At 34.1% G+C, this 15,997-nt stretch overlaps 1 protein-coding gene across 1 annotated transcript in view; it reads left to right on the forward strand.

The window, feature by feature from the left end:
* Positions 1-15,997, forward strand: part of LOC128997893 (TBC1 domain family member 14-like) — a 121,436-nt gene that overhangs the window by 95,674 nt on the left and 9,765 nt on the right. Inside the window, exons 9-10 of the mRNA XM_054423684.1 lie at positions 3,091-3,251; positions 4,432-4,607. Coding sequence (XP_054279659.1) covers positions 3,091-3,251; positions 4,432-4,607 — 337 coding nt within the window. The remainder of the gene's footprint in view (positions 1-3,090; positions 3,252-4,431; positions 4,608-15,997) is intronic.

The following is a 15,997-nucleotide window of genomic DNA, read 5'->3' on the forward strand; positions in this document are numbered from 1 at the left end:
CTAATCTTAATTATTTCCTATAATCAATGACAAAAATAAAATAACCTCATAGTTCCATAGTTTATATTTAACCAGCTGTTAGTTAAAACAAATTATAATGCTCTAAAACAAATCGAAGATTACAACGATTGCTTTAAAAAAATAATTTGAACATCCTAGTATTTTACTATGTATATTTAATTAATCTGCCATCCTCTTACAGAAGAATTGAACGTATCAATGATTAGCATTACACATAGTATAAATAAGTTAACCCTAAGTATGTCTTTACATTTTTATCCAAATGCTGAATTTGTAAAACAAAAGCTGAATGTTTACAGCTGTTATGTTAAGCAAATTATTTTATGCCAAAAGCTAGTTTAAAATCTTAGCGTCGGCTGCTAGACTTTTTAAAAATTAAAACATAATTTCTAAAAAACTGGGACCCTAAACTAAAATTATGGCTTCGACATTCCCTAGTTCTCAAAATTATCTTTCTTTCAACACAAAAATCATGAAAATCCGTCGAGTGGTTGATTCAGAATCGTGAAATAAAAAAACACTGTTTCGTTTTAATATTATAGATAACTAGAGGACATGTGCTGCTCCGCAGCATTGAAATTTATTTCAGAAAATCTTAAGATAATTAAATTTATTAAACTGAATATTAGTGTTAAGTGTTAACATTTTACTCAAATTAATAATTTATGTTATAAATAAAATTTGTTTTTTTACACCATTACATTAAATAACAAATAAAATATAAATACAAATATTAAATCATCTGCCTTTACAACACTTCTCTCCATACAATATTCAATGTGCGTCGTCCTTTTGGTTTTATTTCCACTTTAACTTTTTCGAATGATTTTCCTCTCGATAAGGCGACATACAGCTGACCATGGCTAAAAACTGGTTCAGGCAAGTAGACTCCAACCCGATCAATTGTTTGCCCCTGCGCTTTATTAATGGTAATGCAAAATGCTACCTTAATTGGAAATTGTCTTCGCTTGAAAGAAAATGGCACAGTTGTATCTGAAGGCAAAAGATCAATGCGCGGCAGGAGTACACGTTGCCCGATGTTCTTCCCCGTTATTATTTCCAAATCTAAAATATTTTTATGCATTTTCTTTACAATAAGCCTTGTGCCATTTAAAAGACCTGTTGTATAATAAAAAAAAAAAAAACAAACAATTTAACTTATGGGGAATAATACTGAAGGACCGAGTGAATTTAGTGTAAAAAAAACTTAATTTAAAAAAAAATGTAAAGAGAAAAATGAGTAAGACTTATTAGAAAGAATTGAATTGTTGTAATGAAAAGTACAAAAGTACATATGATTGATGTAAACAAATGTTGTTAAACATTTGTAAACAGCTGACATAGAGGAATATAAAATTATTGTTTATTCCTTTACAAAGAGTAACTTTTCCTTAACATACCAAATTTATGTTTTTTGATTGAGTAATACAGTAGTTTGAACATAACTGATACGAACGATCTATATCTCAAATGAAAGCTTTTATTTCTAGGAGTATTTTAAGAACAAAACATATAAACAAACTAAAATAAAAATGGGGTTATTGATCACTGGTCGTCGGTAAATCCCAAAATAATTACATTTTTTATTGTTTGGAATTCAGCAGCGCGCTTCAGGTACGTCCGATCTTAATAATCAAGGGCTCAAATGAAAGCTGGTATTTCACTGAAGGTTCTTAGACCAAAACATATAGGATTACGTAATTATAACTGAGGAAATATATCTTCAATTGAAGTAACAATTTAAAAAAATCTAATTTATGTTTTTTGGTAAAGTAATACTGTAGATAAATTAATGCTGATGCTTGATGGCAAATCTACGTGTGCATACCTTTAATTTAAGACCAAAATTATGAAAATCGGTCGGGTAGAAGAGCCGAACGGACTCGGAAAAGAAAAACCAAATTTATCTCCCATAAGAAATGTACAAGGGAGCAAATTACGTTTGTGCATAACTCGAGTAGTACGTCAGATAAATGAATGCCGATGCTTGATGGCAAATCTACGCGTGCATACCTTTAATTTAAGACCAAAATCATGAAACTCGGTCGGGTAGAAGAGGCGGACGGACTCGGAAAAGGAAAACCGATATTTTTTAATATATAGATTAATAGATAGCTAGATAGATAGATAGTAGTTTTTTGATGACTGTTAAATTTTATCTCTAACTCAGTCAGTATTCTTGTGAATATTCTATTTGCCGCTGGCCATTGCCTGCTGCCATAAAACTGTTTATGGCTTCATATCAAACTTTTAACTAATCTACAATCTTATTTTATAAGTTAAAATATTTGTTATGATGGATATTTCTTCTTTATATTGATGAAACCTCAAGCGTTGTTTGTATATTTGTTTTGTTATTTTTTGTTTCCTATATTTTTTATTGTACGTAGGTACTTTTCACAATCTAAATCTTATGAACTAGAATGGTGATAGTGACTTTGCTACCCTCATTATTTGTTACTCAATTTATATAGGCCCTCTTAAATAATTAGGTCTAGGCCTGGGTCTTTTCATTTTTTGGGAGAGCTTTAAAATATACTAAGAAAATTTAATCAAGTCTGAGATAAACTAACGATTGATATGGGTTGATGTTAACTTTGCAAATTAAAAGACAATAATCTAAATCTGTGCTAATCAAATTTTTGGTATAGGAAAACACTTGGCAAGAGTTGTATCCATCTTATAATTAGTTTTGAATCTGATAAAAAAGATACTCTTTTCCATTACTTCATCATAACCTCCAGTTTTTGATTGTCATCTGTTGAATGTGAACAGCTGGCAACTACACTGTATTCGTACTGAATGCATTTATATGTTTTTAAAGGTAAAAAAAAAACAATCTACTAAAACATGATTTCCCTTACCTGTAGCAGCAAACCTAGACCTTTTAAACATTATGTTATTTAACTAGGGAATAAATCTGTCATCTAAGGAAATATTTTAGTAAAAGCCCAATCAAATAAATAGAAATTCACCTAGTCTGCAGGCTTGCTGTGGCTGGGGTGTTGTTTATTACTTTACTTTTCATTCTCAAGGACATTCTTGTTTGTAAACTATTAGTTTGTGCAGGGAATGTCGTTCATCGCAGCGGTGCTGATACTCAACATGGAGGCTGCTGACGCATTTGTATGCTTTGCTAATTTGTTGGACCAACCCTGCCACCGCGCATTCTTCCATCTCAGTCAACCACACATGCAAGCCTACTATTCAACTTATGACCACCTATTCAGGTTAGTTATAATAATAATTTCAATTTGTTTATTATCTCGCATGCAAAAGTTTTCTGTACACTGCAGCGCCTTGTATACCTCTCTAGCTGCTAGATATTTAGAGGAAAACTCATATTCATTACCTTATTATAATATCTTTTACAGGTACAAAGTTTAAATACATTTGATTTGTTTTCAAATTAAATAACAAAACGTACTACATAAGTTATTACATTTCAACCAAATTCCTTCAAGCAGTTTTTGAAAATTCCATTTTTAAAGTCTTATGAAAAAAAAACACCATTAAAAGTCTAAATTAAAAAAAATATATACAAAACACCTGGAGATACCTTATTATTTATACCTTATTTATCCTTTTTAATTTTTCATCATGAGGTTTTAAGTTAAGTTTTCTGCTGTAGCCCCCTGGTGAAAGTGTTTTTCCTTCTTAATTATGTATTGGTATGTCGAGTAGTATAAAGTATTGTAAATTGATTATAAGTTGAATGGACATCAAAGATTCTGTAGTAAATGGACTGATACAAATCGTTCCCCACGCACAGACTTTGCCTATGTGGGGACCATCCTTTATATGTATTATAATTTTTGTAACATATTTTTTGTCTGAAAAAAAGAAAAGATACCTTGGATTAGTACTCACATACCTTATTTGATCAGTATTGGTCTGTAGCTCTGTGCACATCCACTTGCACACCCACAACCACTCAAAACAGATATGTTCACATCAAAAACTGAACCTCTAAAATGTTGTACAAAAACTTTGGTACAAGATGACCGAGAGTAAAAATGACATTTTTAGTCATGATCATGGCATTTAGTATTTAATGTAGTATTTAGAGTAATTTTGTTTTTCCTACGGCATATTTCAAGACATTCTACAACTTATTACAAGAGAATAAGCCTGAGAAATATCCCTTTTAATTAATGTCCAGATTTTGACCGCCTAATGTGGCTTTGGGCTAATCCATGAGTAAATGCCTATGTATAAAGGTCCTGTCCATATGACTATCAAGGGTTTCAGTAAAAAAAATGTTACTGTAATTTCATATCATGTAGTATGTGAGTACTTTTTATCTTATCTCCTCCTATTTATTTTGTGGTATTAAACTATGTTAATTTTACTTAGGCTCGCCAGACGTGCTCAATAAATTTAATAGTGTCAATATATCTATGATTGTAGAGAAAATCTTCCCGAGCTGTACAGTCACTTCACCAACACCACGTTGACCCCTGACCTGTATCTGCTAGATTGGATATACACAGTGTTTACCAAGACCATGAACCTGGACCTGGCCTGCAGGGTGTGGGACGTGTTCCTACGTGATGGTGACGAGTTCCTTTTCAGGACAGCTCTTGGTAAGTTACACTAACTGGTAGCAAATTATTTATAATCAGGGAAGGGATTCCGATTCTCAATACCGATTCTGAAAAAGGAGGTTAATTACTATGAAAAACTCGACTGACGTTGCAGGTTGTAACAAGTGACACATCATAGTTTATTTGGAATACTCTGAAGCCAGCTAATCCTATATATTAAATCGTGACAGGGCTTTTCATTTCACGATTCTGAATCAACCACTTGACGGATTTTCATGTTTTTTGTGTTGAAAGAAAGATAATTTTGAGAACTAGGGAATGTCGAAGCCATAACTTTAGTTACGGTTTCAGTTTTTTAGAAATTAAGTTTTAATTTTCAAAACGTCTAGCAGCCGACGGACGAGTTTAAGTCGTTTTAGTGGTGGTTTAACTAACAGCTGGTTTCTAACTGTCATAGAAATGTTTATGTTACAAGTTGTTTGTATACAAAAATATTGATTGTCAGAGTTTGCCTACACACTATTTCACTTTAAAATGTAGTTTCTTTCCTACCGTTAAATATCTATTTTATCAGGAGATTGTGTAATTTTAGACTAAAATTTTTAAACTTATAATCAAGTTTTGTAGGATAGTTGTGAGAAGTTTGTTTAAAAAGAGAATTTTTGTTTTTGAAAATGTATATGATTAATGATCTTACATAAAGCTGTGAAAGATTAAAAACTTTGAACTCGTCAAAGACATATTCTGAGGGGTAGCGGCGAGGTTTTCGTAGAGCAATTTTTATAATGGCTTTTTGAATAATTTCGATAGGGGCCAGAATACTTTTATAGCCACCACCCCACGCTAGATTCCCAAATTGTAGAATAGACTGTATGTATGCATGGTAAATGTTTTTTAGAAGATCAAGAGGTAAAATTTTGGATATATTAGAAAAAACAAAAATGAATTTACGTAGTTTACATCTAATTTGATTTATGTGACTAGTCCATTTCAGCCGGCCATCAAACATCACCCCTAAATACTTAAACTCATTCACACATTCAATACTTTCACACTTGTCACATTCAATCTCGGCACCACAACTATGTAATTTTAAATATAAATCTAAAGGATCATAATCAGATCTTAGTGAAATTGGCATGTATTTTGTTTTTGATAAGTTTACGGTTAGCTTATTCTGGTCGAACCATGGCTTGACAGTGAGAAGGCCGCGCTCGGCGCTGCTGTACACCTCCGGCCAGCTGTCGCCCTCGAACAAGATACGTTCAGCGAGATAATCTTCAAACCATTTTAAAGTGACACCTCTCACCCCTATACATTTCAACTTATTAAGAAGTAATCGTCTGTCAATGGTGTCAAAGGCTTTAGCTAAATCTATAAAGACAATTATAACAGGTTACGTACCTTGACGTCCACAATTCCTTAGTCGGTGTCTGTTGACTATAGTTTCGACTACTACGTAGTCATTATCAAAAACAGAACGTTAAAATAATTACATTCGTTGAATGTCGTCAAATCTTAAGTATATCGAACACACAAACAAACATAACACGAACACGGTAGACATTTAACATAATTGGCCGGCCGGCACACGTCACTGAACTGGTCGACGACGACTGACTATTTACCCCACTCCATTTCGTTTATCAGCTGTGCCTCCAGGACTCGTGTTGCCAACATAATTGTTATCAAAGTGATCTAAGACTGTGTTGAATAGTTTGTTTGAACCATAATTAAGTTTTTCATTGAGCATGTTGTACGGGTCGGATTTAGTGGCTTTGTATATTTCGAACTCTTCGAGGGTGTCTAGCTTGAAGCCTTTCTTGCAAACATGTAGAATTTCTGCATTATCATTAAAACTATTAACAGTATGGTTTGAATTTAATAAATGTTCAGCGAACTTGGATTTTTGTTCTGTTTGTTTTGGTTTAGGTAAATGTTCAGAAAAACGTTTCTTAAATGATCTGCCGGTCTGACCTATGTAAAAGTTTGGACAGTCAGAACATTTAATTTTATAAGTACCAGTAGCTGATTCCTTAGGTTTACTGTTTTTCGGCAACCTTTTATTTAGTTTCGCCCCAAGTTTGTTAGATGTTCTATAGGCCAGAGTTAAGCCGTGAGGGTTCAATTCTTTCTTTAGTGTGTACTGTAGGCTATTGCTGTATTCCACAGAGACAAAACGTTTATGAACTGTTGTAATATTACTAGGAGAGGGTTTTCGGTTTTGTTTATTAATTATCCTATCAACGATGGAACCAACTGTTTCTGGGATAAAATATTATAACTATTTTCCTGAAATCATAAAATCTGAAAAGAGTATGAAATGTTTTGAAAGGAAATTAAAAAGATTTCTTGTGGCCAAAGCGCTATACAGTTTTGAGGAATTTTTTATTGTTTAAGGTCATTTCAATAAATATTTATTTTACATATATGTATAATGTATCACTTTTCTATCTAGTTACTAGGCGATATAATGTACATATTATGTATTGTTCTAAACGCCATTCATGTATACTTTTGTATATATGTGAATAAAGTATCTTTGAATTGAATTTAATTGAATCTCCCGCGGTCCTGTAGATATCGTAATCAACATCGCGGTCGTGAATACATGGTAATCGTCTCCCACGGTCGTGAATACGTGGTAATCGTCTCCCGCGATTGCGGCAAAATATTAATCATGTCCCGCAGTCATGTGGACATTATCATCGTCTTGCGTGATCGTGGTATAATTCTGATCATCCCTCGCGGCCGTGTAGAAATCATTATTGTATCTCCCCCGATCCTGCAGACATCGTAATCGTCTCCCGCGATTGCGGAAAAATGGTCATCATCTCCCGCTGACATATGAAGATCGTCTTCCGCGAATGAGGCAAAATTCTGATCTTTTCCCGTGGTCATGTGGACATTATCATCGTCTTGCGCGATCGTGGCATAATTCTGATCATCCCTCGCAGCGTTTAGAAATTATTATTGTACCTCCAGCGATCATAATCGTCTCACGCGATTGCGGCAAAATGTTAATCATGTCCCGAAGTCGTTTGGAGATCATCATCGTCTTTCACGATTGAGGCAAAATTCTTCGTGTTTCCCGTGTTCGTGTGGACATTATCATCGTCTTCCGTGATCGCGGTAATATTCTGATCATCCCTCGCGGCCGTGTGTAGACATATTATTGTTTCCCGCGGTCACAGAAACGTCACTGTTGTCATACGCGATCACCGTGGATTGAAAACTCCAGGGTGAAATACAAAATTCACACATAATTCCTCGTTCAAAAAACGCACGCATGATTCCCGGATTTCCCGGTCGGTGGATACCCTACATATATATTGCAAAGGGGCGCTACTATTATTTGTGCCTAGGGCGCTGACAGGGTCAAAAACGGGCGTGTACAACTCCCTATTCTAATTCGTGATAGGCTTGATCACTTGCTGATCATAGTGTATATATAATATTTATTTATTTATTTATGGAAAACTCCATTTTACATATGCATACAAAGATGGCAAAACGTTACATTTCAGGCTTATACATGTCATACATGAAGATAGAACAGACTAAAAAATTACTTAATAAGTTAAGATCTATCAAATCTTACCACAATCAACAACAATATATACAATTTAACCCTCCGAGTGTTATTTGTCGCTGCAGCGACACATAACACACTTTGTGTAGTGTTTTGTGTCGCTGCAGCGACTCACAAACACTGTTTACGGCGAAGGCTCTATGACTGACAAAATCGGATTGAACTGGACCGAGTTAGGTATCGTTTTATTTGACAGATTCAGAGCTTTCTCCGGAGGTCTGTCTCTAAGCGCTTTTCATTTTAGTTCCGAAAATATTGTAGCAGACAGCTGACGTGCGTATTTGTAAACAGCTTGGTTAACCTCGGACCGATGACTGATGTGTTTTATTACGTTTATCATTGTTTTAGTGTTAAAAATCAAAAGTAGTGATATACGTGGTGCATTATAAGAAGATTTAAGTGATTTTGAAGGGCTGGTTGATGATCCTGAAGAAGTAGGTAGTGATATTGATGTAAATTATCAGCCAGATTCCTAGCTATGGTTAGGCTATGCATTCTTAGCTAAACGCTATGTACTGAAATCTGTTTTTTGCCCATAACTTATTTATTTGCAAATCTACTTCCTTATATTATTATATATTTGTAATCCTCATAAAATTTAGAACAATGTGGCTATTTTCAAATATTTATAGGCCTATAATTTATACAATTTCATTGCGGGGGGACTTTATTTTATTTTTTTTTCCAAAATTTATTTTTTTTCCTAAAAATTTTTTTTGAACAAATGTTCCTTATGTTTTATATATAATATTGAAGCCCATGATTTTCCAAACAAAATGGTATATAGAACAGTATAATTAACATTGTTTTTAAGCTTCTCAGATCCGTTTTAATAAAACCTTGCAAATGAGCAAAAAATAGGCAGACATTAAGGCCAAAACAAGGGACACTCGGAGGGTTAACAATCATCATGAGAAACAACAAGAAGTTTTGTATAATTAGCAACAATGATAAAGAATCAAAACAAGTAACATGTTAAAAAAATACTTATATAAAGATATAACAAATCATACTAAGAGTACGCTCCGAAGTCGCGTATGAGAATGAACAAAGACAATTCCATGTAGGCTACATATATAATCTTTCTTTAGTCTTTGGCCCCTCTTATACCCTGCCCCTGCGGTGCGCCGCAAGTTTGTGCGGCGGCAGTGGCAGTGATGACATCTTAAAAGCCATAAGTGGTTGCTGGTATTTTGTCAGGATTACCAACTTAGGGATTTCTATCCACCTTTAGATATTTATACCGAGTGTAGTACTTGGAATAATGGAATAGTAGAATTAGTTGGAAATGAATTAGAAATTACTTGGAATAATGGAATACTTCCATACTTGGAAGTATGGAATAATAGAATTATATTATTTAATTTGAATAATACTTCCCGGGTGGCAGCGACCACATAGTAGGCCTACAAACAACTTGTACTATGTGGTTGCGGAGCACCCTGTTTAAAATTTATTACTGTTATTTAGCTTGTTTATAATAATAATAACCTATTTAATGTAAGTAGAATCTATTTAAGTACCTATTTATGCAAATATTTGTTATCTTTCTGAAAGAGAGGTACCGGAACTCCGTTCCACCACATTCCCCCCCAAATCGAGCACTGAATAACACTGTATCCTCTACATCAACTAGGCCTATACAAATAATAAAAAACAAAAAAACATAAAATTCACAAGAGTTTAAACTGGCTCCTGGCCCCATCATAAATGTAGCCTAATTAATAATGTTTATTATAAAAGCTAGAGGTAGTAATTCAAGAGTATCCTAGATCTATTGCGAATAGCAATTTGAGTACTGTGGTTAGTTCAGAATTATTATGAATAATATTCAATAGTTTGATGCCATAAAATGGTGTTAGTAAGATGCAAAACAATGTTACTATTTAAAATGCATAACAATGTTATTATTCAAGTATTTTAACCTGTAGGACCATGTTACCAGAAAAATAGGAGCTTGTATATAGGAACAACAAAATAAACCATAAAGTATATGGAAATAGATTGTAATGTAAAAATACCCCCGCCGCAGCAAACCTGCCGTCTAAGCGAATTTCCATTTGGCCGAATTGATTTTCAATTGATCTATTTAAATAACATTAGGTTTAACAAGTACCTAGGTTTGCTGCTACAAGGAAACTAATAAAGTAGTGTGTTTTTAGTAAAATATTGATAGCCTACTATAAAATAAATAAATTTGCCAAGTTTGATCAAAATATATCCATAAACAAGCAAACTACAACATTTTACAATATTCTCCATAAGAATAACATGGGAATTTTAAATTTACCATTTTTTTCGTTTTCTCCGTAACCAATAACCGTACAAAAACACTTTGATATACTGAATTGTTTGTTTTTTTAAGCTCTTTAAGAAGGTTTAGAGAAAAATTGGGAAATTTTGTGTTTTGAGGGTAAGAAGTGAGAAAAACCAATTTTTACCACATAAAACTCCCCATAAAACCCTGTTCCCATGGTCCGATCATGCTGGATCGCGAACTCATTCAAGTTTATCCCGCCTTACACCTTCAAACCAAATTTCATCAAAATCGGATAAAAATTACTCAAGTTATCGTGTTCACGGACACATATATATATATATAAATCTATATATATATATATATACTAGCTGTGTACCCGTTCTACGCACGGGGATCTTATAATATTCAGTTGAAACCTTCTTTTATAACGAACAGCAGTTGGTTTGCATATTTTAAGATATGCTGGCCAAACTATTATACATAGCTTCATTTTATGTTGTTTTTTGTTGTTCCGGATCGGTATGACAATCAATAAAAGGTTAAATTACCTCTGTGTCTGCCGGTCGATCCTATAACGGTAGGCTTACTTTTATTTTTACTATCTGATCTCGTTTGCATGGCTCAATCACGTCCTGGTTGAAGTTCGTTCGCTACGCTCACTCACCTGTATGTTGGAGCTCGTTCGCTGCGCTCACTTTCCTTCAGGTTAGCTCGTTCGCTACGCTCACTTGCCTTCAGGTTAGCTCGTTCGCTACGCTCACTCGCCTCCAGGTTGCAAATTAGCTGTTGTCATAAATGTAAAAGAAATAATAGTGCTAGTGCTGCACCCTGTTGGTAATCCTTGTAACTTTAATGCTATTGAACATCACAGAACAGAACCAACTTGTTTAATTGAAACAGCTGTTAAGATTCAATAATTTCATTTCTCATAAGGTTAACATGGGCTTCCAGAAATTCCACGTCAAAAATCGACAAAAACTTGATTTTCAAGGGTTTACTGTTAAATATCTAACTGTCTCATATTCGATGAAATACGTCTAAAACCATCTCATATATGTATAGTATTTGGAAAATAAGTTTCAGGCGGGACAGTGCTATAGTTATTGAGGAGTAGTTGTAATAAAGTGCGTATTTTAGCGTTACCAAGAGAATGACAGATAGACAGACAGACAGACAGACAGACAGACAGACAGAAATTGAGATAAGGTTTGATTCGGTTTCTCTGACCTATGAAATGTAAAAATAACCAAAAAGTTCATTATTCTAAGCAATGTACAGACAAAACTCTAATTTTATTTATATAGATATATATATACATATATAAAAATTTGAACGAATGGTGTTTTTGGCCTCTGGGGACATTAAAATGAAAAAGTAAATCGGTCCCGGGCCTAAGTCTTACCATGAGACCTACGGTAATAGCTACTTCCCTATAGGGAAATTCGCTAATAACAAGATAAATATTTCAATTTGTTTTATTTGCAAGCATTTTTGATATTGTTATTTCATTGTGTTTCACCCACTATTTCAATTGTGCAAAGACTGAAGGTAGTGCGGTAGTAGACTGAAGGAGGTAGCATAACTTAATGAGTCGGTTCATTATAACCTGAATTTTACCTTGCTAATCGAACCGAACTTCAAAACACTTAATACTCGCACGAATCCGCATAAAACCTGACCTACCTTCCCCACATGCCTAAATAAGAGCTGACTATTTTTTTCAAAACGAATTGATTGTATATGATTTTTTACATGACTAATTAACTCTTTTAATTTGACGAATACTTCATCTTTTGTCTTTAGAAAGTAAACAAAACAATAGTGTGAAAACTCATCTTTTAGCAACAAAAAATACTTGGAACCACCAATAGAATTTTCTTCCATAGGACCGCAAAGATCTGCATGAATTATCTGTCCCATTTCTGTTGACTTGTTTGGACTAGTATTAAAACTTGAGCATTCCTGTTTAGCAAGGACACACGGTTCACAAAAGAATTCTTCATTAGGTCTATTTATAACCTTAACGTTACTTGCCTCCGGTATTACTTAACGTCTAATATTTCATTTCATTCATTCATTATTTTGTATTAAGTTTCTTAAAGTGTTAACTTTTGTTCATACACCTTTGTTATTAATCACTCCTCAGAAAGGCTGGCCTAGTATTCATTTTCCTAATTTATACAATTTTGTTAATCTGTTCAATTAATCATTAATAATATTCATTCCATAGCTCATATATATTTTTTTGCAAAGCCCAAAACTTGTTTATTTATTAAATTTGTAAGAGAATTTAATACATCAAAATTTCTTATAACGTAAATTTCAAAATTAGTCCTTAAGGAATCAAAATTCAAGAAGCAGTGAAACAGTGATCCATGTGTTCAACAATACGCCTATGTGAACATTGAGATTGAGAAGAGAAGGGAAGCCATAGTTGAAAGTTGAAACTGTTAAAAAAAGGAGTCCAGGTTTTATCTAAATTAAATTAATTAATATCATCAAGAAAAACCCAGTTTATATTCAAGTTATATCATAGTCAACCTCAAGAGGATCCATTGACCAATCAGAGAGCGTTGATCATTTGACTTTACCCGCCTTTGTTCCGCCACCCGAACTGCCTCTAGCCGAAACGTCACCGAAAAAAAATACAATAGTGCCGTCTTGCCGAACGCAGCCAGACTTAAGCGCAATTCCCCGAACTTTGTTCAATGTGATAGACAATATTGCAGATAGCCGACGAACAGCTGATACTGATATTATTCAAACACAGTCTCATTCCGTTCATAATGTGAATCTCGAGCTTCATAAGCATTCTGACACTTCAACTGATGAATTAAACGGCTCATATCCTCCAGTACAGACACCCACAATCGATATGAATATATTAGTTAACCTTATGACCAACTTGAGTAATAAGTTTGAACTAACCAGTGCTGAATTAAAATCAGAAATCTGTGAAACTAAATCAGAAATCCGTGAAACTAAATCAGAAATTCAAGAAATAACAAAACTGCAGATTAATCAAACTGAAGCTAAACTAATTCAAACATTTAACAATAAAATAAATATATAATAGGTTACGTACGTTGGTCCGTCTTCAGTCTTATTTTAGTCAATGGATGACTAGTTTCGGGTACAAAGACCCATTGTCAAATCCTTTTCAAATCATCATTTAGAAGCTAGTCAAAAATCCGACGGAAGTCTTCATCATTATATAAGTACAGGTTGACACATAAAGTTTATTATTAAAAAAACACAAGTTACGTAACATATAAGACGATTGATAGGCCGGCCACATTTAACACGGGACAAACCGACACAGGTACATGGCGGACACGACAGAACGATCCATTGTCCAGTTGGTGACATTGACCTTGGGGGAGGGGGTACGTCAGCTGATAAAGACTTGTATTAGCTCTGTTGTCAATGCTTGCAATTCTATCGTATAAAATATTTGAACCAAAATTTAGTTTTTCATTCAAGACGTCTTGAGGGGATTTTTTATTAGCTTTATAAATTTCTAGACTCTCTAAGACGTTCATGAGAGGGCCTTTACTGCATTTGTGCAAGATTTGTAAATTATTTCGGCAACTATTGACATTGTGATTGGTATTTATTAAATGTTCTGCAAATTTGGAACGTTGTAGTGACAGTTTTGGTTTAGGGAGATGTTCTTTAAACCTGGTGTTAAAAGAACGTCCCGATTGGCCTATGTATAATTTTGAGCAGCCATTGCACGAAAGTTTGTAAACACCTGTATCATCTAAATCATTATCATTTTGTTTACGGCTGTTTTGGCTCAAATGACGTTGTAGTTTGTTTGACGTTTTACTGGCTAAGGTGATTTCATGTTTCTTTAATTCGTTTTTAAGGTATAGTGTAGGTTGGCTCCGAATTCGACAGATACAAAGTTGCTGGGTTTATCAATCGGTTTACTAATTTTGTTTTTTTGTTTGTTGAAAAACAATCGTCTTATATGTTACGTAACTTGTGTTTTTTAAATAATAAACTTTATGTGTCAACCTGTATTTATATAATGATGAAGACTTCCGTCGGATTTTTGACTAGCTTCTACATGATGTTTTGAAAAGGATTTGACAATGGGTCTTTGTACCCGAAACTAGTCATCCATTGACTAAAATAAGACTGAAGACGGACCAAGGTACGTAACCTATTATATATTCGAATATCAGTCTTGGTGGCAAAAATGTTTAAAATAAAATAAACGAAACCTACCGAGAAATCCAAGCATGTAGAAACGCATTTGAATCACAAATATGTGAAACTAGAGAAAGTCAAATTTAAATAAAGTCAGAAATAAATGCCATAAAATTAACACAAAGTATTTTAACTGAAGAAACAGCTAGATTAAATGATCGGCTAATGTTAAAAATTGAATACTCTCAAAATCAGTTGAAGCAATTTTTTGTTAGTAGCATATCAAAACAACAATCTAATTCCGAAATAGAGCATAACAAATTCCAAGAACAAATAATCTCAACAGTAAAATCACAGTTAGAAGAACATAAATCTAATTTCGAGCAGAAAATAGAAGAAATCACAGTTAAAACAAAACTTGACAATGAGCGTAACTCAAAAATAAATTTAACTGCCCTACAAAATTAAGTATTGTTTAAAATCACCCTACAAACTAGATTAATTGAAACACAACAGCTCGAAATTCAGACTCTGAACCAAAATTTGATCAAATGTGAGTCTGAAGTAAACAACTTAAAGCAATCTAACCCAATAAATGGACAAGCAGGTGCGATTCAAGTAATCTGTAGCGGTAATGAGAACAATGATCGTCAACTGCCGAAATTTAATGGACGAAGCGGCAACCCAATGGAATATCTGCGCAAACTTAAGCGATATTACGAGAGAGGGATCGAAAGGAATATGAACTGCAATCAAACCGAATACCTTAAAGATCTATTGTAAACGTCATTTGAAGGACCTGCATCCCGATGGTTGCAACTAATCAGATCAGACATTCTTGATTGGGATCGTTTTGCTAAGGAATTTGAGTGCAAATATTGGAGTCAGCAGTCCAAAGAAGAATAAAAGCTAAGATTGAGTCTGAAAAATATCGAGCGAATGGAACCTTGAGCCGAACGGAATATTTAACTGAACGAGTACTTTTATTGCAATCCATATCCCCTAGTTTAAGTGAAGAGGAGATCGTATCATTATTGGCAGAGCGATTCGATCCAATCATCCAGGACAGTGTTAATGTGCAAAATATCACCACAATAAGAGCCATGGAACGACTTCTACAGAAAGAAGACATTCGAGACGGACCTAAGAAAGTCAAGAGCTACAACAACAGTCATCAGAACAGCAGACCGTCTAGTCCTAACATACAGAACCCGCAACGTTACCATGATCGATAGACTAACGAACAAGCTTAACGTGCCTATGATGAACCGCCAGAACTACCAACACAGCGATAACTATGCACAGAACAACCAACATCATAGGAATCAACAAAATTACCGATACAACGGAAATAATGGTAATGAGTCCCAACAGTACCAACGTGTGCACCGATACAACAAACCGTATCAGCATGACCAC

This window comes from Macrosteles quadrilineatus, unplaced genomic scaffold, assembly GCF_028750875.1.
Source record: "Macrosteles quadrilineatus isolate MER2022 unplaced genomic scaffold, UCM_ALF_1.0 Scaffold_1__1_contigs__length_201487025, whole genome shotgun sequence".
NCBI classification, from domain to species: domain Eukaryota; kingdom Metazoa; phylum Arthropoda; class Insecta; order Hemiptera; family Cicadellidae; genus Macrosteles; species Macrosteles quadrilineatus.